General features: G+C 35.2%; 3 protein-coding genes and 2 pseudogenes across 6 annotated transcripts in view; 4 read left to right on the top strand and 1 right to left on the bottom strand.

Moving 5' to 3' along the window:
* LOC147382830 (uncharacterized) overlaps positions 1-4,658 on the top strand; it is a 118,441-nt gene extending 113,783 nt beyond the window's left edge. The window contains exon 4 of the mRNA XM_086427499.1: positions 4,429-4,658. The gene's annotated coding sequence lies outside the window, so the exon portion shown is untranslated. The remainder of the gene's footprint in view (positions 1-4,428) is intronic.
* LOC147382835 (uncharacterized) overlaps positions 1-25,075 on the top strand; it is an 83,216-nt gene that overhangs the window by 3,639 nt on the left and 54,502 nt on the right. For 2 of the 3 annotated variants that reach the window (XM_086427486.1, XM_086427489.1), the window contains one exon: positions 3,325-3,791. In XM_086427486.1, the coding sequence (XP_086283612.1) occupies positions 3,620-3,791 (172 nt within the window). In that variant the 5' untranslated portion in view covers positions 3,325-3,619. Of the gene's footprint in view, positions 1-147; positions 3,792-25,075 lie in introns of those variants that run through there. The other variant, XM_086427488.1, reaches the window with a different exon arrangement.
* Positions 3,803-4,422, top strand: LOC147382836 (uncharacterized; annotated as a pseudogene).
* LOC147382837 (receptor-like protein 9DC3) lies at positions 14,255-16,733 on the bottom strand. Of its 2 annotated transcripts, none has more exons than XM_086429242.1 (2): positions 16,257-16,733; positions 14,255-15,203 (listed from the first exon to the last, which is right to left on the bottom strand). In XM_086429242.1, the coding sequence occupies exons 1-2, from the start codon at positions 16,693-16,695 to the stop codon at positions 14,383-14,385; spliced, it is 1,260 nt and encodes a 419-aa protein (XP_086285368.1). In that variant the 5' UTR covers positions 16,696-16,733; the 3' UTR covers positions 14,255-14,382. The 2 variants fall into 2 exon arrangements, with proteins under 2 accessions (XP_086285368.1, XP_086285367.1); XM_086429241.1 differs by having other exon boundaries at positions 16,185-16,733.
* LOC147382838 (derlin-2.2 pseudogene) lies at positions 22,252-22,985 on the top strand (annotated as a pseudogene).

Below are 25,075 nucleotides of genomic sequence, written 5' to 3' on the forward strand. Positions count from 1 at the left end.
TCCAAAACTTCTAACCCCATCACAAATGGTTTACAAAAAATGGATGGTCCTCAATTTTTCAACTTGTAAACATGGGGTTAGAAGTTTTGGAATGGGCTGATTTTTGGTGAGGATATCATCCTCACCATAGAGATCATCCTCACCAAAAATCAGCCCTTTCCAAAACTTCTAACCCATGTAGGACAAAACTTGTTGGGAAAATTGTTGGGCAAAATGTTGGGTGCTCAACATTTTCCATATTTAATAGTACATAAGAAATTTATTTTAATTTATTCTATGTTTCCAATATAACATGTTCTCAAACATAATTATACTTGTTATGATGCCAAAAAGAGTTTACTCATCAACATATCTTTTGTTAAAAATAATGTACTATGGGAAAAAGTGAAAAATCATGAAATCAAGATATTATCATCAAATCGCATATTTTTTACATTTATCAATCACCAAATTCTATTATGTATCAAATCCCAAATTAAAAAAAGTATTTGTTTTTGGTTGAAAAAAACATGAAATAAACTTGTTTAAAACGTAACAAGCACATTTAAAATGTAAGAAACGTGACTTTTTTTTTAATCGTTTTAATCGCCCGAGATACAAGATGCTTATTTAAAAAAAAAAAAAAAACGTGTTGTTTTTTGTTACTTTGCTATTAGTCCATCCATCAACCATTAGAGAATACATATAGGTTTTCCATGATTCTCAATATCTGTTGATTAACTCATGGGTGAACATGACTCTCTTATTTCTTGATAAGAAGGTGGTTTGATGTCAGGTCCAAATTGACTTATTGCTTCCATCATTACTTTGAAACTCTTTAATTTGACAGTGTTAAATGCAATTCCAACTTGATATAGCCATTTGACTACATACATATAGAATGATTTTCTTCCCATCTTTGGTGTTATGTTTAATGGTGGTTTGGTATGGACCTTTAACTTTCTCTCTTTGGTCAACCACATCTTTGGATGTGATCTACACCACCTAATTAGTGGACCATGGGCACGAGCTCTTTTAGCAGGTCTTTGAGTTAGTGGTGGTGGATCTGATGGTCTACTACGTCCCATTGACGTGGGAGGGGTATCATAGGCAGTAATATCATCTCTCGACCACCACCTTCCATATAACTTTCTAGACTTATGGCTTCATCTATTTTTTATTTTGCAGTTTTGTCCATATACTCCATTAGTTCTTTTCGGATTTCGGGAGTAATTTTTTCACATGTTCTAGCATTTGATCTCGGCATGTGTACTAAATGTTGTCTGTGGCGTGCAATGCCACCTTTACTAATGTACCCACACAACTCACATATCATAGACTCTTTTCATTTGGACTACGGTAATGACCGTATTTCCAACCGGGATCATAATTGGTTTATGTTGTAGGGAAGAGTTGGCTAGCGAGGACGACATACTAAATTTTAAGTTTCTAACAAGTAAAATAAAAAACAACTAAAAAAATAGAGAATACATAACAACTATTAAAGTATACATATACCTCAACCTCAATTTCAACCTAAGTTGTACTAGTAGAAGAGAAAAAAGATGGTGATTAATGAAAGTTTTTAAGATTCTTGAATTGATGAAAGATGATGTTGATGTTTGATGATGAATATTGATTTGATTTGATCGTTCTTGAAAGTTGACTCTTGAAGGTTGAGGTTGAACATGAACTTGAAGGTTGAATGAATCTTGATTCTCAAGTCTTGAGTTGAAGGTTGATAGTTAATACTTGATCAATCTTGATTCTTGAAACTGAAGGTTGAACTTGAGTTGGATGAATCTTGATTCTAGAATCTTTACTTGAGTAATAGTTGATAGTTTTCTTTGTCTTCAAGTCTTAATTGGTGAGAGTGAGTGACTTGAGTTGAGACTTGAAGTTTGATTAAGAGATTTAAGAGTTGGAAGCTTTGTGAGAGAGTAAGAAAGAGATTAGATTATTAAAAGGTAGTAGAGATGTTGTAAAAGAAATATGAGGGGGTAAAAGAGAGTTTTAAGGAAAAAATCAAAAAAATCAAAAAATCAAAATCAAAATGAAAAAAAAAAAAATTTATGTGTCCAACGGTCAGTATGCCATCACATATTTGTCGGATAGCATATTTTTGGATATGCGATGGTAGCATATTTTTGGATATGCCGATTCTAGTTTCTTTTTCGTATTTCTTAAAGTGATACCTTCCAACTTCTTGGACAAACAAGAGTAGGTTCAATAACCTGGAGAATATAATATAGACCTATAGATTAACCTATAGTTTATAGAACTAGCTTTAGTAGGATTTTTTCCTGGTAATTGGGCTGTTCCTTCATTTTCCTAGTAGTTGCACAAACATAACACACCTCATGTGCCAAGACAACACTTCCCAATGTCAATGGCAATTGGGCGACAAGGACACACTAGCCATGGTGTCATGGATAATTAATACCACAGGGGGCCAACAACTCAGGAAGCAAGGCACGTGCAAGCCAATATTGCAAGATGTTAGCCTTCTTGGCAATGACACATAGGTACTATTGTCACAAGAGACCAAGGGTGTGCAACCGCCTACCAAGGTCACCGTCCACCCTGTCACATGGCATAGTCAGATTTTATCCATGGCAATCTGCATGGTGTCCCAGAGTGCTTATTAGATGTGCATGTAGCATTTTAGGATAGATGCCTACCTAGGTCACTTGGGAACCTTGCACAATGCCACATGGCATAATTTGATTTTACCACATGGCAATCTACATGAGGTCTCAGGGTCACACTAGACGCGCATCGGTGCATGTAACATTTATGGTAGGGGGTGCAACATCTGAATCCTCACCCTAAAGAAACCATTTATGTTGTCTAGTTCCATTTCCATATTTTTCTACTGTCATAGAAATTGAATTTATTTGCTGAACTGTAGATATGCTTAGGGAATGTTTGGCCATTGAATTTTGATCAGACTTTAGGAAATTTTAATTTAGAAATTTTAATTTAGTTACTATGTGAATAGAATGAGTACAGCCAAGTAGAGTGACAAGATTGGGAATGTTGAACATAAAAACATGCATCCGAGAGAACCTAGGCTGCGATACGTCAAAACCAATGTTGTAGCCGTTTCAACACTCCTTGGTATATGATGAAACTCCATGGAAGGTAGGAGGGGTTGTATCTTATTGTAGACTCCTTTTCCCATATTGTAGCTTTTTTCAAGGGAAGGATTAAGCTTTCTGTAGTATAAGCTACCCTTTTTGCTGTGATTGCATTAAATTTAGTTGCTCTAATCAATTTATGCTTTTTTCCAAAAGAAACAACTGGTGTTCTGATAAATTTAATGTTTTGCAATAACTAAAACAGTTCATCCAAGATGATGACAGATATGAAAGGGAGCACATCCATTGCCACACATATCCATGATCTGCACAAGGAATGGGATGAGGCTTCATGTCCAATCTGCATGGACCATCCACATAACGCTGTTCTCCTTTGCAGTTCATATGATAAGGGTTGCAGGCCTTACATATGTGAGTCAAGTTACAGACATTCAAATTGCTTGGATAGGTTTAAAAAGTACTTTGGGAACAGCTCTTCGGGGCTTGATCAAGAGTAGCTTCATGCTTATACTAATGAATCTATTTTAGGGGCAAGTAGAATGAGAAACAACTCGACTGAAGTTAATGAAAATAACAATTTAGAAAATAATGGTGAAGAACTACATAGGTATTTAGAAATGCAGGACAATGGCATTGTTGAAGCAGGTGGTCTTGAACATTTTGGGCAAAGTACCATTGGTGGAGGAAACTTATCAGACTCAAACTTGAAAGGTTGGAAAATCGTAGAGCGGAGCTGTTCCTTGGAGTTGTACTCATTCTTCGGTAACTACGTGGAGCTATGAAGGCATGCTAGAAAAGATCACCCAACAACTCGACCTGCTGTTATAGACCCATCACGACAACGCACTTGGCGATGCCTTGAGCACAAGCAAGACTACAGTGACATTGTCAGTGCCATACGTTCAGCCATACCAGATGCTATTGTGCTTGGGGACCATGCTATTGAAACTGGCGATGGTAATAGGGAAGGCAGCAATCCATTTTTGACTTCATTCATTCTAATATCAGATGATGACACCATTTGAGCGGAGGGGTATGTCGAGACCTTGGAGAAGGTATCGGCGCTCTTCTGGACCATTTTCTGATCGTCGGAACCTTTGGGGTGAGAATCTGTTGAGCTTGCAAGATGACGAAGAGGATTGGAATCTGGCAAGTGAGACCGGTGATGATATTACTTTGATACCGAGGAGGCGTCGGAGGTTTACATGGTCTAGGCCTGATGAAGATCTTCCATGATGCACGTTGTTCCCCTCTGGTAATTTTCCAGTTAACAAACCAATCTGCGGATATAGTATTTTCATCTGCTTGTTAACAGGTGTTTCCATGTTAATGTTTTAATACTGTGCAGAATTGCCTCAAGCCCATTAACATTTGTGACTTGTTGCATTTAATCGTACTGAAATTCTAAGGTTGCTGCAGAGCTATTGATTCAGAAACTTTTTGTAGCGGGGAGAAATTGGGATGCACGATGATGAGGGAATTAGAATTTGGGTGATCTTTTTTACTCCATGCCTTAAATTTCCATATAGAGTAAATTATATGATTTGTATCTTAAATGGAGACTCTTTAGGATCTCAATCCACTCTTGATATTATGAACTATGTTCGCCATTTATATTTCATTTGTGCTGTTTCTTTGAAAGTTTGTTTTAGATTCTTGATTGTGCAGGGTCACGGTATGGGCTTCTGATGGTCTTTGACCTTATGTCTTGATATCGTGCGAATAAACAGTGATGTTACTCAGAATTTTGGTGTACAATACATAAGGAAAAAATTCTTAATGTCAGGACGTATGATTTTTATAACAATTAGGGAGTTATGGATCTTTTATAATCCCATAAAGAAATTCCAATCTCCCATAGGTTTTGAGCTTAATTGAAGGGAAGTTCTTAATTATCAAAAGTAGTCCGAGGCCAAGATTGACTCGTCTGAGATGCCATCATTGAGATCTTTCATGGACTTTTTTTTGTCCTGGTGGTTCACAAGATCTGAAAAAGGTTCTTGAGGTATCATAGTCAACTAAGTAACGTTCGTGAACTTCATCAGATTATAGATGGCCACACCAGGAAAACTCTAAAAGAAGCTTATAAAATTTAAATGCCATTTTACGGCAGTAGTATACGATAGAAATTGCAGACAAGTGTGCATTTGTGTGGTTTGATTAAACTAAGGGTGTGTTTGATTGCTTGAAAATTCAAGTGAAAAAATAGTTTCCCAGAAAAGTTCAATTCTTGATTTGTCATTTACCAACAAATTCAATTTGTTGGAAGTGATCTCCCTTTAGAGACTGTCTCTTTTACCTGGACTCTACCGATCACTTTTCTATTGGAATCTAATTTTCCATGTTTGCATTCAAATACCAAAAACGGTTTCTAGCTAAACAGATCTTCAAACCCCTCATCCTCAACCTACCTACAAATTATATTTTGTTCTTGAGAATTATTTATTTATTTTCCATATTGTGGGTATCCCCACCCTTCGGGTGAGACTATTCCCACGGTCACACAAGCCACCCTCTTAGAAAGTCTAATGTGCAACTGGTTGAGTCGAGGGTCAACCGGTACCATAGAGAGGGGCCCCAAGGAATTCATTGCTTTGTGTTATTGAGGCTTGAATGTTGAAGAAAATAAAATTTTGAAGGTAATATATAAAATTGTTATCAGATTCGATGGTTAATTTGTCGATTTAGTCTGCTAACCCACTAGGGGCAAAACTTTTATCTAGGGGCAACATCGAAAAATAAAAAAATCCAAATCATTGAGATAAAAAATTTAATAGTCGAGATTGACAATTCAATTATTGTGTTCAATCGTTGATCTTGACACTTCAAATGTTGAAGCGGGCACGTGATAATGTTTGAGAGAAATTTTATCAAATTAGGGAATAATCCCAATTTGGGAGGATTCTACTTCCCTCTTAAAAAATTACTAAATTTGAATATAGGTAAATATGAAAATTGTAATCAAATTTGGATTAAGGTTTTTTTTTTTTTTTTTTTTTCTAATTCTAGATTTTAGGGTTTTTTCTATTTAAAGGGTTAAAAGCTATTGTAAAAATGAGGAAAGAGAGACAAATAAGAGAGGTTTGGAGTTATCTTGTGAAGGGGATATTCATGTAACTAGGAGATTTAGAACATAATAGAACGCCTCCATGAACTCGTGGACATAGGCACATTTTAAAATCACATAAAAAATCCCTTGGTGTTTTTTTTCCCCCTTCATATTTTTAAACATTTTAAAGATTTCTTGGTGAGATCTTGATAGAGGTTGTAGATCTCGAGGTGAACAACTAGTGTCATCCGTGGGAAGAGAAGGACAAATCACGAGAAACCACCCGAGAATCTTGGGTTACCCCCAAGATGAACCCTTGTGGGTTTAGGGTATGCAAGTATAGGGTTTTTTATTTGACTTTGCCCAAGGTCGGATCACAATGGATTATTGAATGACAAGGATAAGGCCATGATCGAGGGCTTCCCAATCAAACATCCAAATAAAAGGAGAAAGATTGTGAGATGTGCGGTGAAGTAATCACCACTGTGGAGAGGTTGTTAGGCTTTCCACTCTTTGAGATGCATATAGCTCTTAGATGATGGGCTCGATCATGACTTTCCGGTCTTTTGCTTTGGATGGTTGAATTTTGACTTCCTTCTGCTCCATTGATGTCTTCTCAGTCAATCGAGAGTAGAGAGGTGGTCGAGCCGGTTTCAGGCCATCTTGGGAAGATTTCTATTTTTGAATTCTTCTTCCCAAGGCCTTTTGCTTGTTTCCTTCAAACCATCTCGGAAGTTTTTTAGCATTCCACACCTCGGGTAGAGAGTTTTCGTTCACTTTGGTTGATGACCCAAGGTGCCTCTTCTTTCGCGCACTTCTGCATCATGATCGTCCTCCCTGGTTGATGGCTTCAACTTCTGCCCTTGATCTCCAATTTCTCTTTTCAGTTGGGTTTGATTTCACTTCCAGCTTAAAGTAGGAGCAACTGAGATTTCTCTTCTGGCGGCAGCTCGGCTTCTCTTCCTTGATCAGCGTCAGTTCAATGCCTCCCTATGTCAGAAGACTTGACTTTAAACTGCATTCTTCCATCTCCTTCTTCGGTTCGTTGATCCCTTCTTTTCCCTTGCTGACTTATGACCTCATTTTTTCTCAGAAATATTTCTTTCCATTATTGATGGGAAATGGGCTGGATCATTCTTCCGTCGAACTTTGTTCCACTATTTTTGTTTCTTCTCCTTGGTGATGACGGTCTCAAACTTCTTCACTGCTTCGAGACTCTTGAATGACAGTAGTCGTGAAGGTAGTAAATAGAGGCCCCAGTGTGGGGTCTATCAAGTTTCCTCCTTTGAACTTGTTAGTATAGTCTTCCAAAAGAATGAACAAACTTATGAATGTGAGGAAGATGATAAACAATGTAGTTATAGAGTCTTATATTCCAAACTCATGATCATCTTGCCAATCAAACACTCCTCCCACTCCTTTCTATTGTTTTCAACTTAATTTATGTAGACGAATTCTACGAACAAGTTTCGTTATGTCACTGACTCAAGTGTTCTTCTATGAATCAAGTTATTTTAGGTTTGCTCAAGTGTTCTGGACAATGAACCTATCATGTCAGTAGGATTGTATTTGGTGTGTAAGTGCTGCAAGTTCTTAAATGTGAAGAGGAATATCTCTTACTTGTGGTGTCTTGTCAATTAGATTCAAATCTTCCTTGAGCTTGTATTTGATATGCTCAATCTTGGGTGTTTATTTGTTTGCATACTTTGTGCTTAATTTGCTAGTATGATTGTGGCCAATATCCTGAGCTCAATCTATGACAAATGGTTGCTAGGTTTGCCTGTAGTTTGTTCTTCTATTTTTCAACTTCCTGAATCTTCTATGTTTTAGTATCTAGATGTTCTCGGTCTATACCGTGCTCCCAGGATGAGTTTTGACTTTCCATTCTTCTACGTTTACGCTCCTCATGGGCCTAGTCCTAACTTTGGTGATATACTTCTCGGTCTATGGTTGTGCAGATATCTAGCTAAGTTGGATCTTAGTTTCTATTTTTACTACACGTGTCCTTATCGCCTGGTATGACAAATATGATCCCCACAACCACCATTAAATCTTTCATCATGCTTATTGAATCACAAGAATAGATGAAGTAGTCCATGCTAAGATAAGATGATCGTGATTGATATAGATATAGAGATTGGGATATTGGGAATGCGTAGGATGGAAGGTACGATTTACAATATCATTGTGATGGAGAAGATAGACTCTCGATTGGGTGCTTTTCATTTCAAGATTGGTTGCTTTTTTTTTTTTTTGCGAAAAAGGTCCTTAGTAATCGCCGATTTGGTTAGTGATATGGTGAGTCCATTTTTTCATAAAGGAAACACTCTTTCTTAGGACAAAAAGATTGCAATCCAACAGCCCATCTCCATCACCATTGTTGTTGCTGTCCTCCTCTTCATCACTCAAATCCAAAGTCTCTGCCATATTTGCAAAAATCAAGCTATCCTCAAATTGAGAGTAAGCATCTAAAATCACTTTGAAACCCCTCAACGTGATTACATTTGTAATTCCCTCTTTGAAAATGTCCCTCGCTTTCTCAATTTGACCTCGTCAGATTTAATAATCCACGAGGGAAGTCCAAAGTCGCTTGACCTCATCGGTAAATTTCCTAATTCTTCCTCGAATACTTGCCTCAACCTTCAAACCCGACACTTCGGTTACATGAGTAGTGACCAAATCGCATAATTCGAGCCACAATTGGTGCTTTGTCTTTCCCTTAATAGAACAAAATTGATCATTATCATTCAAAACCCTAGCCAATCGGTCCGACCCCTCGTTCTAGAGCTTTGAATTAACAAGGAACTCTCTTCATATGAGTGGGATCAAATTTCAAATATCTGCGATCCTAAGCGAAGTTTCAACTGGAACCTACTTTTGATTTATAAAAACCAAATAGGGTTTCCAAATCATATGGTATTGAGTGGTGGAAAGAACACAGAGAGCTCGACCGAAAGTCCTTCGCGTTTGAGTGAGAAGATTTTGATTTGTTAAAACCTTAAAGGAAACCTGCACAACATGAAACGTGTGTGAATGACTAGCTTACGCGATTCAGATCTGCATGACTCAAGGATCATACACCCATGTATAATAAGCTTCATAAAGGTAAAGATTTGAGTGGGTGTGTAACACATGCTCATCAAGAAATCATCCATCTTGCCTCATGTAAGGACAATCTGATTTGGTTATTAGATTTTTTTTTGTGGTGTACTTTGATTAATGCAAACATGGTTGAAAGGGGTTAGATTTGATGTACAGTCTATACCTCATATTTGATGTGTGAAAGCCCTTTGTTTTTGGGGTTTTTAGTGTTTCGTGCTCCTAACTTTCAAAAGTTAGGAGTTTAGGCCTCATCTCTTCTGAAGTGGGAGTTTACCCTTAAAAGTTGCCACATCGACAAAAAGTATATTTTCATGCCCAATATGCTATTTACCCTTATCTGACGCTAAACCTACTACTACCATCCATTGCTAATGGAATTATTACACTTTTTTATAATACAATATATTTCTGTCACCTCTCCACCATTTTCGTTGAAGCTTTTATCGGAATAGTTGAAGAAGATGAAGAAGAAGATTGCAGATGAAGAATAAGAAGATTCTAGATAAATAAGAAGTTTAGAAGAAGATTGAAAACACAGATATAAAGAAGAAGAATATTTCAAACGGAGAAGATGTAATTAAAAAATGGGAAAATTCCTTTGTAATAAAGTTTATTACCTTTGTACCATAGCGTTATTTATTTGTAACACAGTGCATTATCTAATGATATCAGACATTACAAAGGCGTTATGTGTATATCATCTCGCCATGTTGAGTCGTCACACATCCTTTTAGATATGAAATTGTTTTCTTTAGAGGTTTAATTATTACACTTTTTCATAATATATTATATTTTCCTCACCTCACTATCATTTTTGTTGAAACTTTCATCGGTATAGTTGAAGAAGACGAAGATGAAGATGAAGATTTCATAAGAATATTGAAAACACAGATACGAAGAAGAAGATTTCAAACAGTGAAGAAGATGTAATTGAAAAATTGGAAAGAGCCTTTTACAACTAAGTGCATTACCTTTGTACCACAACATAATTTATTCGTAAAGCAACACATTATCTAATGATATCAAACTTTATAAAGGCCTCATGTGTATATCGTCGGATCATGTTGAGGCGTCGTGTGTATCGTAAGCTTATTTGCATTTTATTATTACAGTTTTTACTATTTGGAAGATGAGACAAATGAATATAAAGTATGGAGGTTGGAGCTAATACCAGAAGTTTTGTTATGTAAAAATAGAGCTTCATTACATAAAAATGGAGCTTCGTTGTTGTTATTTGTGTAGAAATGGAGGGATGACCAATATATCAGTAGTTTAAAGGTGTAAAAATGAAGGAGAGAACAAAATACCTACAGCTGAAGTTTCATGGAGAAGCAAGATGCATGTAAAAATGATGAAGTAAGCTTCAATAAGAAGTTTTCTGTAAAATTGTCTATACCATCTACTACGTACTAGATTTCAAGTCTAGGTAGTAACTCCCAAGACATACCTAACAAGATTTAGGTGTATTTTGATCTTTTGATAAGGTGTAAAGGTAAAATGCCAATTTAAAAGAGTTGGGACCTGAAGTCCTAACTTGTGATAGTTAGGAGCTCGAAATACTAAAAACCCATTGTTTATGTTTGTAAATTAAGTATGAAGTTGAAAAGATATGGAATCAAGTGTTTGACACAAACTTCCATTTTGATATTGGTAAACAGTCGATATATAGAGGGCATCATTACAACAAGCATTAATGCTGGCCTAAAGGCAATGATACAACAAGGCTTGTCTCCATCAAGACAGGATGCCCCCAAAGCGTTATGATATGCTGACAAAAGTGAAAAAAGGGGTTACAATGAGGTATGTGTGGTAGAGAAGGTGCTTTATAATTCGAAGCAAAATGATGCAATTTCATATACAATGGTGGAATGGTGTGCACACTATGATGGGGTCGGAGATTTCGTATGATGCAATTTCATAGAGAGGAAGGAACCAATGACCACACATGTAATGGAAGGTGAGAGAAGGTGTTTATATTGATAAATGCTAGAGTGAGCTCAAGATTGTACCTCACATCCCACATCCTAACGTGAAAGTGTATATGAGACATAGATGTTTTTCATCGAGATCAAGATTTATTTGTATTAAATTCAAATCTATTAAAAATCTTTTTACTATGTTCGTGAAGTATGAAAGTCAAATTAAAGAGGAAATTTTTTTTGAGACGTATCAATGAACTTCAAGTTAGATGTGCATTGTGGTAACCTAAACAAAACCTTAAAAATCATATTGGAAATGGAATAAATTACGTATCTTGTACCACATTAACTTTGATGAGAATGAAAGCCACATGATAAACAAAAGGTAGGAGGGGTGAGTAAGGTGTGGGATTTGGACATCAATAATTAATGTATATTTAAACCCACAATTTTGGATAAGTAAACTAAAGGGTGAAATGATTCGTTTTGATGTGATGCCCATGCATAATTTTAATGTAAACCAAACCCATATTTTGAACATATATAACTATAAAAATGATAGGGGACCAACTATTGTATCGAGTGATTATTTTGTTCGATGGTTTAGCTCTTGCCCATAATAAGAATTCCACATGGTCCAATTGTTACTTCAATTAACTCAGCATAAAAGTGAAGTAGAGGCTAAGTTTAAGACTGACTCAAGCTAGTTAAATTTATTTATTGGGAGCTTGACCGGGTAAAACGATAGAAATTGGGAATGGAGCCCAACTTGTCGAGTTGCATATAAAAATGTTAGTTCAATAAAAAAAAAGCTCTTACTACAGAATAAGGCATATTTTTATTTGAATAAAAAACTCGTTGAGTCATAAGACTCCATCGAATCAAGTTTATTGTTGGAGATTTTGATCAACTAGTGTACCTTGTTGAGCCATCTAAAGTGCTCGGGGGCTTAATCACGTCGAGTTAATTTTTTTCTTTTATTGGGTCGGCTTGACAAATGAGGTTGGGGACTAATCTCGTGCCTAACTAGTTCGGGTCTAGGGACTTCGTTGAGTTGTGAGGTTCAATTTATTGCTCAATTTCTAACCCATCGTGGCCTACTAGGGGGCTCAATTTAAGTTCAGACTGAGCGGTATAATGATTAATTTCTACTTGGGGGCTCGGCCCAAGTATAATCGAGGACTGGGACTCGGAGTTACATAAAAATGTATTTTCAATAAGATTTTAATAAGAATTGTTTTCTTTAAAACTTTCATTAAGGTAGAAAAAGTGTACTTGATATCTTTTCAAATTTAAAAGGAAAATCAAGATTATTTTATGAACATGTGTTATTAAAAGTATCCTTCAATAAATCATATTGACCTTTGTTTGTTCAAGTTTTTCAGGTTAGTTCGTGGGAGCAAAGCAAAAAAGTAAGGTTAAGGTCAATTCAACGAATTGAGCCTTGCTCTCGAGGGGGAATAAGGCAAAAGGCAAAGGTTAAGGTTGGCTCAACGAACTGAGCTTTTCTCTTGAGGGGGAACAAGGCAAAAGGCAAAGGTTAAGATCGGTTTAATGAATCGAACTTTGTTCTTGACAAGAAGTAGGACAAAAATGCTACGGTTAAGCTCGGTTCATTAAGGGAACGGAGCCCCTACTCTTTCCAAGAGCAAGTAAAGGAAAAAGTTCAAGTTTGATTCTTTTATTTATCAAAGTCTTGGATTTTTCTTGAATTGACACTCGATCTAAGATTTTAGTTAGTTCTTTTATTATTTATCAAAGTCTTGGATCGTTCTGAGATCCTAACTCGATTTGAGACTTCAATCGATTCTTCTTTCGATCAATTTTTATATTATTTATTAAAGTCTTGGATCATTTTGGGATCTAAACCTGATTTGGGACTACAGTCGATTCTTCTATTATTTATTAAAATTTTGGATCATTTTGGGATTCAAGCTTGACATAGGATGTTGGTCGGTACTTCTATCATTTGTCGAAGTCTTGGCTCATTCAGGGAGCCAAACTAGACTGTTAGGATAGTCAATTCTGTTATTGAAGTTTCGACTTATTACAAGAGCTCGACCAAGTGAAAAATCAAATTTTCAATAAATAAGGTACAAAGGGAATATAATCTAGGATAGTGTTCACTCAGGTCGACAAGGATTTTCAAAGGTAGTTATTGATACATTAATTTCTATCTTCAAGAGGGGGCTATTGTGGATGAAAAAATTCACTTACATCTGGATCGTTAATTTGCACCAATCAACTCACATCTTGAAGTGGGAATGCAACAACGTTTAGGAGAAATTATATCTAATTATAAAAAGTCCCAATTTGCAAGGATTTTTCCCTTTTAGAAAATTACTAAGTTTGGATGGGGGTAAATATGAAAGTTGTAATATAATTAGGATTAGGGTTTCATTTCTCGATTTTATGATTTTTCTATTTAAAGGCTAAAGGATATTGTGAAGGGGGGGGGGGGGGGGGGAAGGAGAAGACAAATGAGGGAGATTTGGAGTTATCTTGTGAAGGGAATATTCATGTAACAGGGAGATTAAGAATATAGTGGAATAGCTCCCTGAGCCCATAAACGTAGGCATGTTTGTAAATCACATAAAAAATTCTTTGGTGTTCTCTTTTGTATTTTTAATTATTTTAATGATTTATTAGTGTATCTTGATAGGAGTTGTAGATCTCAAGGTGAATAAAAAAACACCTCTACAATTCATATTTTTCATATTTTTCTTCTTTCAACCTCGCCACTGGATAGGTCTTCTTAAGTAAATACACAAAATGAATATATTATAGTTGCAAAACGAACACAATGCACAAGACCATGCCTAAGGAAGCATAGGTCATCAGGAAAGTAATAAATTCTAATACTTTGATTAATTTATCTTGATAAAAGCTGTAAAAGTCATGCCATTTTTTTTTTTTTAATGTTCTCTAGGACTTGAAAGAGTTAAAATTGGTACCAAGGTCTTCTAGTTAAAATCGTAAGTGACATGCTTTTAAAATCTAATGCAATGAAGTCAAAGTCTACTAGACATTTTGGAAGGATTAGAAGACATAGACTTGCTTCTTTATGATAGATTTTTCTCTTTGTTTTCTTGGGAAAGATAATATTTGAAAAATGAGATAACTTTATTTATTGATATATGCTACCAATTACAATAGTTTATACAAACTTTCATCAAACACATTGGTAACATCATTTATATTTAAACTCAAGTTTTTTTTTTTTGGACCACATTTATTCTCTTCGATTTACTTGGAGTCTATTGATTCTCTTCGACCTTTTGGCCTTCTTGCATCTTTCCCTGTCAAATATCCTTGTGAGCCATTCATTTTCATTCCAAAATATGGTATATCCAATTGCAATGCCAATAACCACTCCACATCCATATCCTATCAACATAAATATTTTCCAATCAAGGTTACTTGTAGATATTAGATCCTTGCGTTGTTGGAATGCCATTGGTGGTAAAATCGCATTGACATCTTGACATAGCCTTAACAATGGAATTCCACATAATCGTGGATTACCCTCATAAGAAGCATCTGAAAATGTATCAAATTGTTTACCTCGTGGTATGCTTCCTTCAAGATGGTTATGTGTAAGGTTCAACACTGCAAGGAATGTAAGAAGAAGTAGTTGTTGAGGAATCTCCCCTGAAAGCTTATTTTGCGAGAGATCCAATGACTCAAGCTGTCTCAAGTTCCCCAACGAGGATGGGATGGGACTTATGAGGTCATTGCGAGACAAATTTAGTAGAATAAGTGATTTGAGATCTCCTATCACTTTTGGAATTTTACCTTGGAATTTGTTGTTGGAGAGATCTATAGAGACAAGGGTGGTCAAGATCTTCTCTAGTTTTCTTTCTTGTCCTTTGTACGAGAGGATAATTGAGAGTTTATAATATCGATTTTGTTGCCATCCAATGTACGTGGGGGACTTTTTCCTCATCATAAGTTCATTTTGTTGTGGTGTCATCATCGCTTTCCAACTCTGAAAGTATTTTGCAGGCAAAGGTCCCGTAAATCCATTCGAAGAAATATCGAGGACCTGCAACTCTTGAAAACCAGAATTGGTTAGAGGATTTTCAACAGGACCATAGAGTATGTTGGATTTTAATATAAGGACCTTCAACGATTGCAATGACTCTAGCCAGAAGGGGAAGGTATCATGTAATTTATTGTTTCCAAGGTCTAGAATTTCTAGATAGCTCAAATTTGTCAAACATCTTGGAAAAGTTCCTTCCAATTGATTACGGGAGACTTGAAAGATATTCACATACCTCAAATTGCAAATTGATTCAGGAATTTCTCCATTTAAATCATTATCATTGAGTTGCAAGAATGTTAAGAGTTTGCAATCGCCAATCTCATGAGGAATTATTCCAGTGAAGTTATTGTTATTGAGTTGCAAGAAAAGGAGTTGGGTCCAATTGGACAGAAAATGTCGGTAGATTTGACCAGATAGTTGGTTTTTATTGAGTTGCAAGTATTGGAGTTGAGTTAGAGATGCCATGGAAAGAGGCAAAGGACCAGACAGGTTGTTAAATGACAGGTCAAGATCAGTAAGGTTGGTGCAAAATCCAAGCTCATTGGGAATGCTGGAATTCAAGCTTGTATTCGAGAGATATAGGCCCCGAAGCATCCTAAGGTTACCTATGGAAGATGGTATGGGCCCACTAGTAAACGGGTTATTAGATAAAGAAAGGGATGTGAGGTTAGTTAGAAGACCAATTTGGTGGGGTATCTTGCCATTGAAATTGTTCATTCCCAGATACAGCCATTGGAGTTTGGGGCAGTGAAAGATGAATGGGGGAACCTCTTGTCCCAATGAGTTATTATAGAGGTAGAGACGAGTCAATGATGCCATGCCCTTAAACTGAATCGGGTCTGGATTCAGTAGATAGTTTCCACACAGATCGAGCATCTCCAAGTTTTGTAAATTACTAAGCTCATGTGGAATCGCACCAATAAGGGAATTGTGCCCAAATTTAAGGGATTGGAGATGTATGAGGTTTCCTATCTCAGAAGGGATCATACCTGTTAAATGGTTGTCACTCAGATGAATGTTCTGGAGATGTAAGACGTTTCCTATCTTAGAAGGAATCATACCTGTGAAATTGTTGTAACTCAGATCAACATCAATGAGTTTTGAAAGAGACCCAATTTGAGTTGGGATTTCTCCAGACAATTGGTTGCCGGAGAGAATTAGGGAGGTGAGATTGGGGAAGGCTGAGAAGTCGAATTCATCAAGAGTACCGGTGAGGTTATAACCTCCGAGGTCGATCTTGATGATGCTCTGAAAGTAGTTGTCGCACCCAATACCAATCCAATTGCACGGAGTACTGGAGGTGGTGATGGTGGTGTTGGTGAGATCATCAGACCATGAATCATCAAGAAGAGAGTGAGAGTGAGAGATCAAACTCTTTTTCCATTTCACTAAAGCTTCTGCTGCTGAAGATGCTGATGCTCCTTCTTGTTGTATTATTATTATAAGAACAAAAGCAAAAAACAGAGAGACAAAGAAGAAACTCTTGTTCTTCATCATCATCTTCTTTTCTTTATTAAAATTAATGTTATTTGATGACTAATTAGTGAAAAATCATCTTCTATTTATAATAAAATTATTACATGGAATGGAGTGGAAGACAGCAATGTGTTCCCATCAAGAAAACAGAGCATAATGTGTCTCTCATGTTTGACTACAACAACGCCACAACGTGTCTACAACGTGTCTGTCATGTTTGACTAAAACAACGTTACAATGTGTCTCTCATGTCAAAAACTTTTTTACTGGTCTTTGTTCTTTATATGATTGATTACTCTTATAAATCTTTTAAACAAATGGACATACATATACTCCTTTGGCCTAGGTATCTCCTGATAGCATTTAATAATCAAATAACGTATTGGTAATTATGTAATTCCTTCATTCATATAAAAATGAGATGTTGGTAAGTGAATATTTGAGATACAACCCTATCTTTTTCAAACTAATGGACATACCATACATATACACCTTTGGCCTAGGTATTTCCAGAGAGACTAGGAGAAAATGATCCAAAATGCTTTTCTCATTAACCTCTAGCCAAACACTTTTGAATTCTCTCTCTTTCAATAATTAAATAAAATAACGGTAATTATGTAATTTAGTAACAAAATAAGAATGTTCATAATGCAATAAAGTAGAGCACTTGGCCACTCTAAAGACTACAAAAGTCATCATCTTCTATCATGGTCATTTTTGGACTAAGGGGAGGAGACCCATGTTTGATGAGTAATAAGGATATTGCTTATTTTCTTTGTTGGCCAATAAAGTTTTCTTATTAAAAGATTTTTTAGATAACATTGTTAATGTCTTATCTCAAAAGTAAATAATGGAACTTATGTAATTTAATTAAAAATAAGAATTTTAGAATAATGCAATAAAGTAGCATATTTAACACTCTAATTATTAAAAAAAAGTACAAAATCTCATCATTTTCATTTTAGGTCCCTAGTGGAGTATGGGACAAGGCCCATGTTGGGCAAGTAATAAGGATATTGTTTTTTTTTTTCACTGATGACTAAATGAACTTTTAAATCTGAATTTTCAATCTCATATATGAAAATGAATAATGGCAATTATATAATTTAATTAAAACTAAGGATATTACACTATTGCAATCAAGTAACATACGGACTTAAAAGACTATAAAAGATTTTAAAAAAATCATCATCTTCTTATATATATATATAAAAGGGTAAATTCTCAAATAATTACATGCATGTTTAAGTAAATTATTGATATTTTGTATAGTTTGTCAACGTAATGCCTGGTATTATGCATGTTTGTTAAAAATTCATATTGAAAAAAACTAGATAAAGGGCAATGTTACAGATCTGTCAAAGTCTTTATTAACCCGTGTCAACCCATGGAGCATTGTTGTCAACATTATTCTAAATATTTTAATCTCATGGCAATTTGATTGTGATCAACTTAAATTAAAATAAAAATATTATTTCAAAAATTAAAATACATTCTCTAGCAAAATATCAACATGATAGTCTATCAAGAATTGATATCGAGTAAATTATTGATATTATGTATGGTTTGTTGAATTATAAGGCATAGTTATATGTATATTTTGTCAAAAATTGATATTGAAAAAAATATTGATATTGTGTATGGTTATAATGGATGATACTACGCATGTTGTTCAAAAATTTGTATTGATGAAAGTTTGCTAAAGAGGAATGTTACTTATAATCCCATAAAGAAATTCCAATCTCCCTTAGGTTTTGAGCTTAATGTACTCGGCTGAGATGCCATCATTGAGGTCTTTCATGGACTTTTTTTTTCCTGGTGGTTCACAAGATCTGAAAAGGTTCTAGAGGTATCATAGTCATCTTAGTATCGTTCGTTAACGCGATGTTCATGATTTAAGACCGTGGCTCAATAAGATTGTGAAGTTGTGAACTGCATCAGATTATAGATGGTCACACCAGGAAAACTCTAAAGAAGTTTTAAATGCCATTTTACGGCAGTAGTATATGATAGAAATTGCAGACTAGTGTGCATTTGTGTGGTTTGATTAAACTAAGGGTGTATTTGATTGCTTGAAAATTCAAGTAAAAAAAACAGTTTCCCAGGAAAGTTCAATTCTTGATTTGTCATTTACCAATAAATTCAATTTGTTGGAAGTCATCTCCCTTTAGAGACTCTCTATTACCTTGACACTACCGATCACTTTTCTTTTGGAATCTAATTTTCCATGTTTGCATTCATATACCGAAAACAGTTTCTAGCTAAACAGATCTTCAAACCCCTCATCTTCAACCTCCCTACAAATTATATTTTCTTCTTGAGAATTATTTATTTATTTTCCATATTGGGTGAGACTAATCCCACGGTACACACACCGCCCTCTCGGAAAGTCCTATGTGTAACTGGTCGAGAGTCAACCGATACCCTAGAGAAGGGCCCCAAGGAATTCATTGCTTTGTATTCTTGAGATTTGAATGTTGAAGAAAATAAAAATTTGAAGGTAAAGTATAAAATTGTTATCACATTCGATGGTTAATTTCTCGATTTAATCTGCTAACCCGCTAGGGGCAACGTCGAAAAATAAAAAATCCAAATCATTGAGATAAAAAATTTAATCTTCAAGATTGACAATTCAATTGTTGTGTTCAATCGTTGATCTTGACACTTAAAATGTTGAAGCGGGCACGTGGTAATATTTGGGAGAAATTTTATCAAATTAGGGAATAACCCAATTTGGAAGGATTCTTCCCTCTTAAAAAATTACTAAATTTGGATATGGGTAAATGTGAAAATTGTAATTTAACTTGGATTAAGGTTTTTTTTTTTCTAATTCTAGATTTTACGGTTTTTTCTATTTAAAAGGTTAAAAGCTATTGTAAAAATGAGGAAAGAGAGACAAATGAGGGAGGTTTGGAGTTATCTTGTGAAGGGGATATTCGTGTAACTGGGAGATTCAAAACATCATAGAACGCCTCCATGAGCCCATGGACGTAACCACATTTTCAAACCACATAAAAAATCCCTTGGTGTTTTTTTTCCCTTCATATTTTTAATCTTTTTTAAGATTTCTTGTTGAGATCTTGATAGAGATGGTATATTGTAGATACCCCATTTTTTGCATTCGCCTGATTAATTAACTCGTCAACCCGATTGCAACGGTTCCCAATGATGGATGATTATTCTAATGCTTTATTTTGTTACCAGATATGTTTCAGAAATTCAGATGAGGTATCTCAAACTAACGAAACTGTAGAAACCGCGCTACAATAGAAAAATATAATCCCAAAAGCCTAGAAATCATCACTTTTCAGACAAAAAGAAACTTTACAATAAAAATCACTAAAAAATAACCAAATTACCAAAATAACCCTAATCTCAAAATAACCCTAGAGCCTACATTACGCTTAGGAAAACCTTTCCAAACACATAAAACAAGAAATCGAAACCAAATAAATCATTTCGCCAATTTTCACAAAATTTGATAAAATTACGAAAATACCCCTCATAAAGTTCACAACATTTCGCACAAAAAATTTCATAAATGACACAAACCAATATTTCCATTGAATTCCTTACGAAATATCGATTCTAAAACATCCTGGAACATCAAAAACCAACTTGAAACGCAAAAGTTCTCTTTAGGGGCAAAACGATAATTTTTCAATTAAAAAAATTTAAAATTTCGAAATTACTAAATAAAACATTAAATAATGTAAAGTGAAACATTAATAAAATTAATTTAAAAATTTGAACTAAAAAAATCGATCAATCAGGCTCTCAGGCAAAATTGTTGATGGTTGCCCAAATATTTATTAAAGGACCCCTCCATCTGGGGGCCCAAAGAATTAAAGATATAATAAAGGGGGGTTCTCTAAAAATATATTCTTAAAGTCAATCAAGTAAGACTAAAGTCAAGAAATTAAAGTCAAGATCTTAAAGTCAATCAAGTAAGACTAAAGTCAAATCTTAAAGTCAATCAAGTGAGACTAAAAGTCAAAATCCTAATAGAATTCTAATTAAATAATAACTCTATTTAAAACAATTTTAATTGAAATATAACTCTACCTAAAACAATTATAATTAAACAATAACTCTCTTTAAAAGAATTATAATTAAACATTAACTCTATTAAAACAAATACTTAAAAAAATCGATAAATAGGGGTCCCTACAACCTATTTTCGTAGGTCAAAATAAATCTTAGAAAAAGTAGGTCAAAAAGCTTCCCTAGCCTCCCCAAAACCCTAATTTTGAAGCCTTAACTCCTTACCTAACATCTATACCTCAACTTTACCTCAAAAAACACTCAAAAACCCTTCTAAAATATCCTAGAATCCATAAAAAAATCAAAAAACGCACGGATCCAAGAAGAAGATACCTCAACTTGAAGATCTGAAATCAGATCCGGCAACAGAACGAAGTGAGGAATACTGTACAAAAAGTTGTTCTATCAGATCTGAGGGAACTAAACCATTTCGTTCAGAAGACGTAACTATTTTTATTTTATTTATTTATTATTATTTAGATCTTATTAGCAATGTAGTTTTATTTGAAAATTAGTAGAGACCGGCGTTTGCCGGGTGGGGTTGGTGCCTAACACCTTTCAACCTCGTAATGTGATCCCCGGATTCAGTATTTTCTGTAGTAGATTAGTTGATTTATTCATTTAGAGTCCAAGTTTGATTCCTAACCGTAATAATAGGTGGCGACTCCCAAACCTCAAAGGTCAAAAGCGGATCTACGCACCCCGCGGATTGAGGTCGCTTTCAATGGCGACTCCACTGGAGACTTTGAGGATCAAACTTGAAAAACCCCAAGTATGGGAGCATTGCTAAGACGACCTAGACTGTTTCTATTTCTAGTTATTAGTTTGCCTGTTTATTTTTTTTTGTTTTTATCCTTCTTTTTTTCATTCAATTATTGATTATGTATTTGGATTATGGATACTCTACTTTTGCATATTATCATTTTTTTATGGTTTAATCGAAAATCATTCGGAATGACCCTAAATAATGCGAGATTTCATAGGAATAATCTTATTGAGGATGGGATAATGGTTATTGGACCATGATTTTTTCTACACATGTAAGTATATTTTGATTTGCCATTTAGGTGTGTGCTTGATTTCAGAACAGCAACATTTTTTTATTTTATGGCTGGTGTGCGATGTACCCTTCAACAACATTTTTTTTATTTGTTTTTTTTTTTTTAAAAAGAAAAAAAAATTCATAAAATAATTGTTGTTAGGAACAGCAACGTTTTTTATTTGATGGCTGGTGTGCGATGTACCCTTCGACAACATTTTTTATTTGTTTAAAAAAACAAATGTTTTTTAAGGTTCTGTCAACAGCAACAGCGTGCTGATGTAAGTGGCTGTGCCATTAATAAAAAATTATTCTTAAGTATTAAACCCTATTTGTTTTAATTTAAGGGCTGGTGTGTGAAAAAAAAAACTTTTTACCTTTTTCATCTTCTTCTCCACATGAGAAAGAAGGAATCAGAAAAAAAAAAAAAATTAAAATGTCCCTTTCTCTGCAACTCCAGATCTCTCTCTTTGTCTCTGTCTCTGTTGGGTTTCCAAGAAAGTTGAGGTCAGGTTAGAGTTTTGTGTTGAATCGGAAAACACTTGGAATGGCTCTAGCAGTAGAGGAGTGGTACAAGCAGATGCCCATTATCATCCGTTCATATCTCACAGCAGCAATTGTCACCACCTTTGGATGCTCGCTCGAAATAATATCTCCTTATCATTTGTATTTGAATCCGAATCTAGCTGTTCAGTAGCATGGATTCTGGCGTCTCATTACAAAATTCTTTTACTTCCGTAAAACGGACTTGGACTTTTTATTTCACATGTTCTTCCTTGCACGATACTGTAAGCTTCTTGAAGAGAACTCTTTTAGGGGAAGGGCCGCTGACTTCTTTTGCATGCTCCTATTTGGTGCCACTGTTTTAACTGGAATTGTTCTTGTTGGTGGGATGATACCTTATGTGTCGGAGTCTTTTGCTAAGATATTCTTTCTTAGCAATTCATTGACCTTCATGAGGGTTTATGTATGGAGAAAGCAACATCTCTTTATCCACATGAGTTTCTTGGGACTCTTTACTTTTATAGTAGTTTATCTACCATAGGTTCTGCTGGGATTCTCTGTACTTTTTGGTGCCAGTGCTTGGGTGGATCTGCTAGGAATGATAGCCGGTCATGCATACTATTTTCTCGAAGAAGTGTACCCTCGGATGACAGGCAGGCGCCCACTGAGGACTCCAGCATTTATCAAATCATTATTTGCTGATGAGAATGTCGTTGGGCCCATTTGAATTATCAAATAAAAAATTATGATGCATTTGCCTTCTAGATTTTGAAAATTTTTAATTTTTTTTTAAATAAAAATATAAAAAAGGGGGTTATTTGATTTTAAAGAAAAGTTTCCATCCCAACAATTACCATTATCTCCTCAATTCAATATTCCTTAAGAATCTCGATGTGTTTAGGGTCACTAAAGTGATTTTTGATTGAATTAATAAAAAATCTTGGATTAAAAAAAAAAATCTGTGCTTGTTTCGATTGATTCTACTTATTAGTCCTATTGTGATTGCTTATCTAGCATGCCATAAATTGAAATATGTGTGCTTATTTTGATCCTAGTATTGATGTGATGGGATGTGATTGGTTTGTGTATTATTGGGATTAATATTTCTATGTTGTAATGGTTTGATTAGGCCCATGGGCCCATTTGTTTGAAAAGACCCTGGGCACACCCCACCATGTTTTGCACACACCACTAGCACGTTTATTGCATTGCACGTTGCATGTCCCTTATAGCCAATATGGCATTAGTGCGTGGCCCGGTCTCCTCGGAGATGCGACGTTATTCATGAAAACCACAACTCCAGTCAAGTACCTTAAGGTATATTAAATTGGGGCATCAATACCGTTTGATCAGGTGACTCTGAAAGGTATATCGATGCATTCAGGCTGGAACGACCTGAGCCTTTGACCTATTGTAAGCCACATAGTCATATGTCCCGATTGCCAACGTAGTACTAGTATGTGGTCAGTCCCCTCGTGGGATGCCAAACCATTTATGAAAGCTACAACCCTAGACTCGTACCTATACGGTATATCAAAGATAATCTACGTACATCAATTGCTTTTTTTGGTTAAAACTAGTGCCTAAGCGAGATCCTACCCCACTGTACCCTACTGTACGAGGAGGATAGACTACGTCTATTCTAGAAGAAAGGTATTTAAGAGGGCCTTTCCTCAGCATCATGCGCCACTTTTCAACTAGGGATCAAATTGGTTGTTTTTGACTTCAGAGAAATGGGTTGGAGTTTTGGATTATCACCTATACAGTATATCAAACCAAGTCATTATGTACCGTCTGATTGAGTATGCTCGAGAAGTATATAGGTGCACTTGGGCTAGGGTGGCTAGATAAAATGCATTGCACATAGTAAGCTTATTAGAATCTAGAAACCTCCCATATAAGTCACGACTTGAACTTATCATGGGTGTTCCCGGATTGTTTATTGAATGGGACATTATGAATGATGAATTTTGAATGAATATGAATGAGGAAATCAGAATGCATGTGAATGATGAAATCAAAATGTATGGTTATCTTCAATGATAAAATTTTTTGTTTAACCTAATGGGTGCACCAACTCAATAAAGAATCCATTTTTAGCAATAATTCATGATGACCCAGTCTATCTCAATCCAACGATCATGTTGGGCCGGACCATTTAAATCAAAAAGAAAATCAAAGTTTTTTCTAAATAAAAAAAATATTTTTCCCAAAAGAAAAGAAAAAGATTTATACATGGAATTTGAATAATTACTGAAATATACTTTTCTAAAGGAAAAAATTGTTTAAATCAGATATTTGATAATTCAGTTATTTTGAAATAATCATTGCATGAATGAATTGTTTGATGGATTGGTGCACAGAATTTAATAAAACCCCAGGATTTATTAAAATGTTATCAAGGGGGTAACACTGAAATTCACTTTTGGTGGGGTTATCATTATACCTAAGCTCAATCGTCTATCGTCTAATTAGAGTTGTAAGTCCGGTCAGTTAGAACAAACGTCAGTACCAAGTCAACAGTTAGAAATAACCTCAGAATTTCTCAATATTGCCCAGTTGTTCCTTGAAGATCATCGTGCCTCAATCCTGTTGGTTGTAGGCAATGTCTCAGTCCTCAGTCCTAATCAAGCCCATTGTGGGTAGTTGTCTTGAGTTTTCATGAGTTATTCGAGTTAGCTCGAGTCCAATTTTTCAATGTCATATTTTCTTTAGATCGAGTTTACTCTTTTTCTATTGAGTCAAGTTAATTTGTCAAATTTATAGGGGTGTATGTCGCCCCATCTGAATTTGATTGGATAAAACAAATTTTTGAAT

Source organism: Akebia trifoliata, chromosome 16 (genome assembly GCF_017979445.1).
Source record: "Akebia trifoliata isolate Shusen 1 chromosome 16, ASM1797944v1, whole genome shotgun sequence".
Classification (NCBI taxonomy): Eukaryota; Viridiplantae; Streptophyta; class Magnoliopsida; order Ranunculales; family Lardizabalaceae; genus Akebia; species Akebia trifoliata.

Excerpts from the sequence above, each read along its gene's own strand:
- LOC147382837 (XM_086429241.1), bottom strand. The coding sequence starts at position 16,695 with ATGATGATGAAGAACAAGAGTTTCTTCTTTGTCTCTCTGTTTTTTGCT. Across the intron at positions 15,204-16,184 it reads GAGTGACAACCATTTAACAG|AGTTGCAGGTCCTCGATATT; the intron begins GTATGATCCCTT and ends CTGGTTTTCAAG.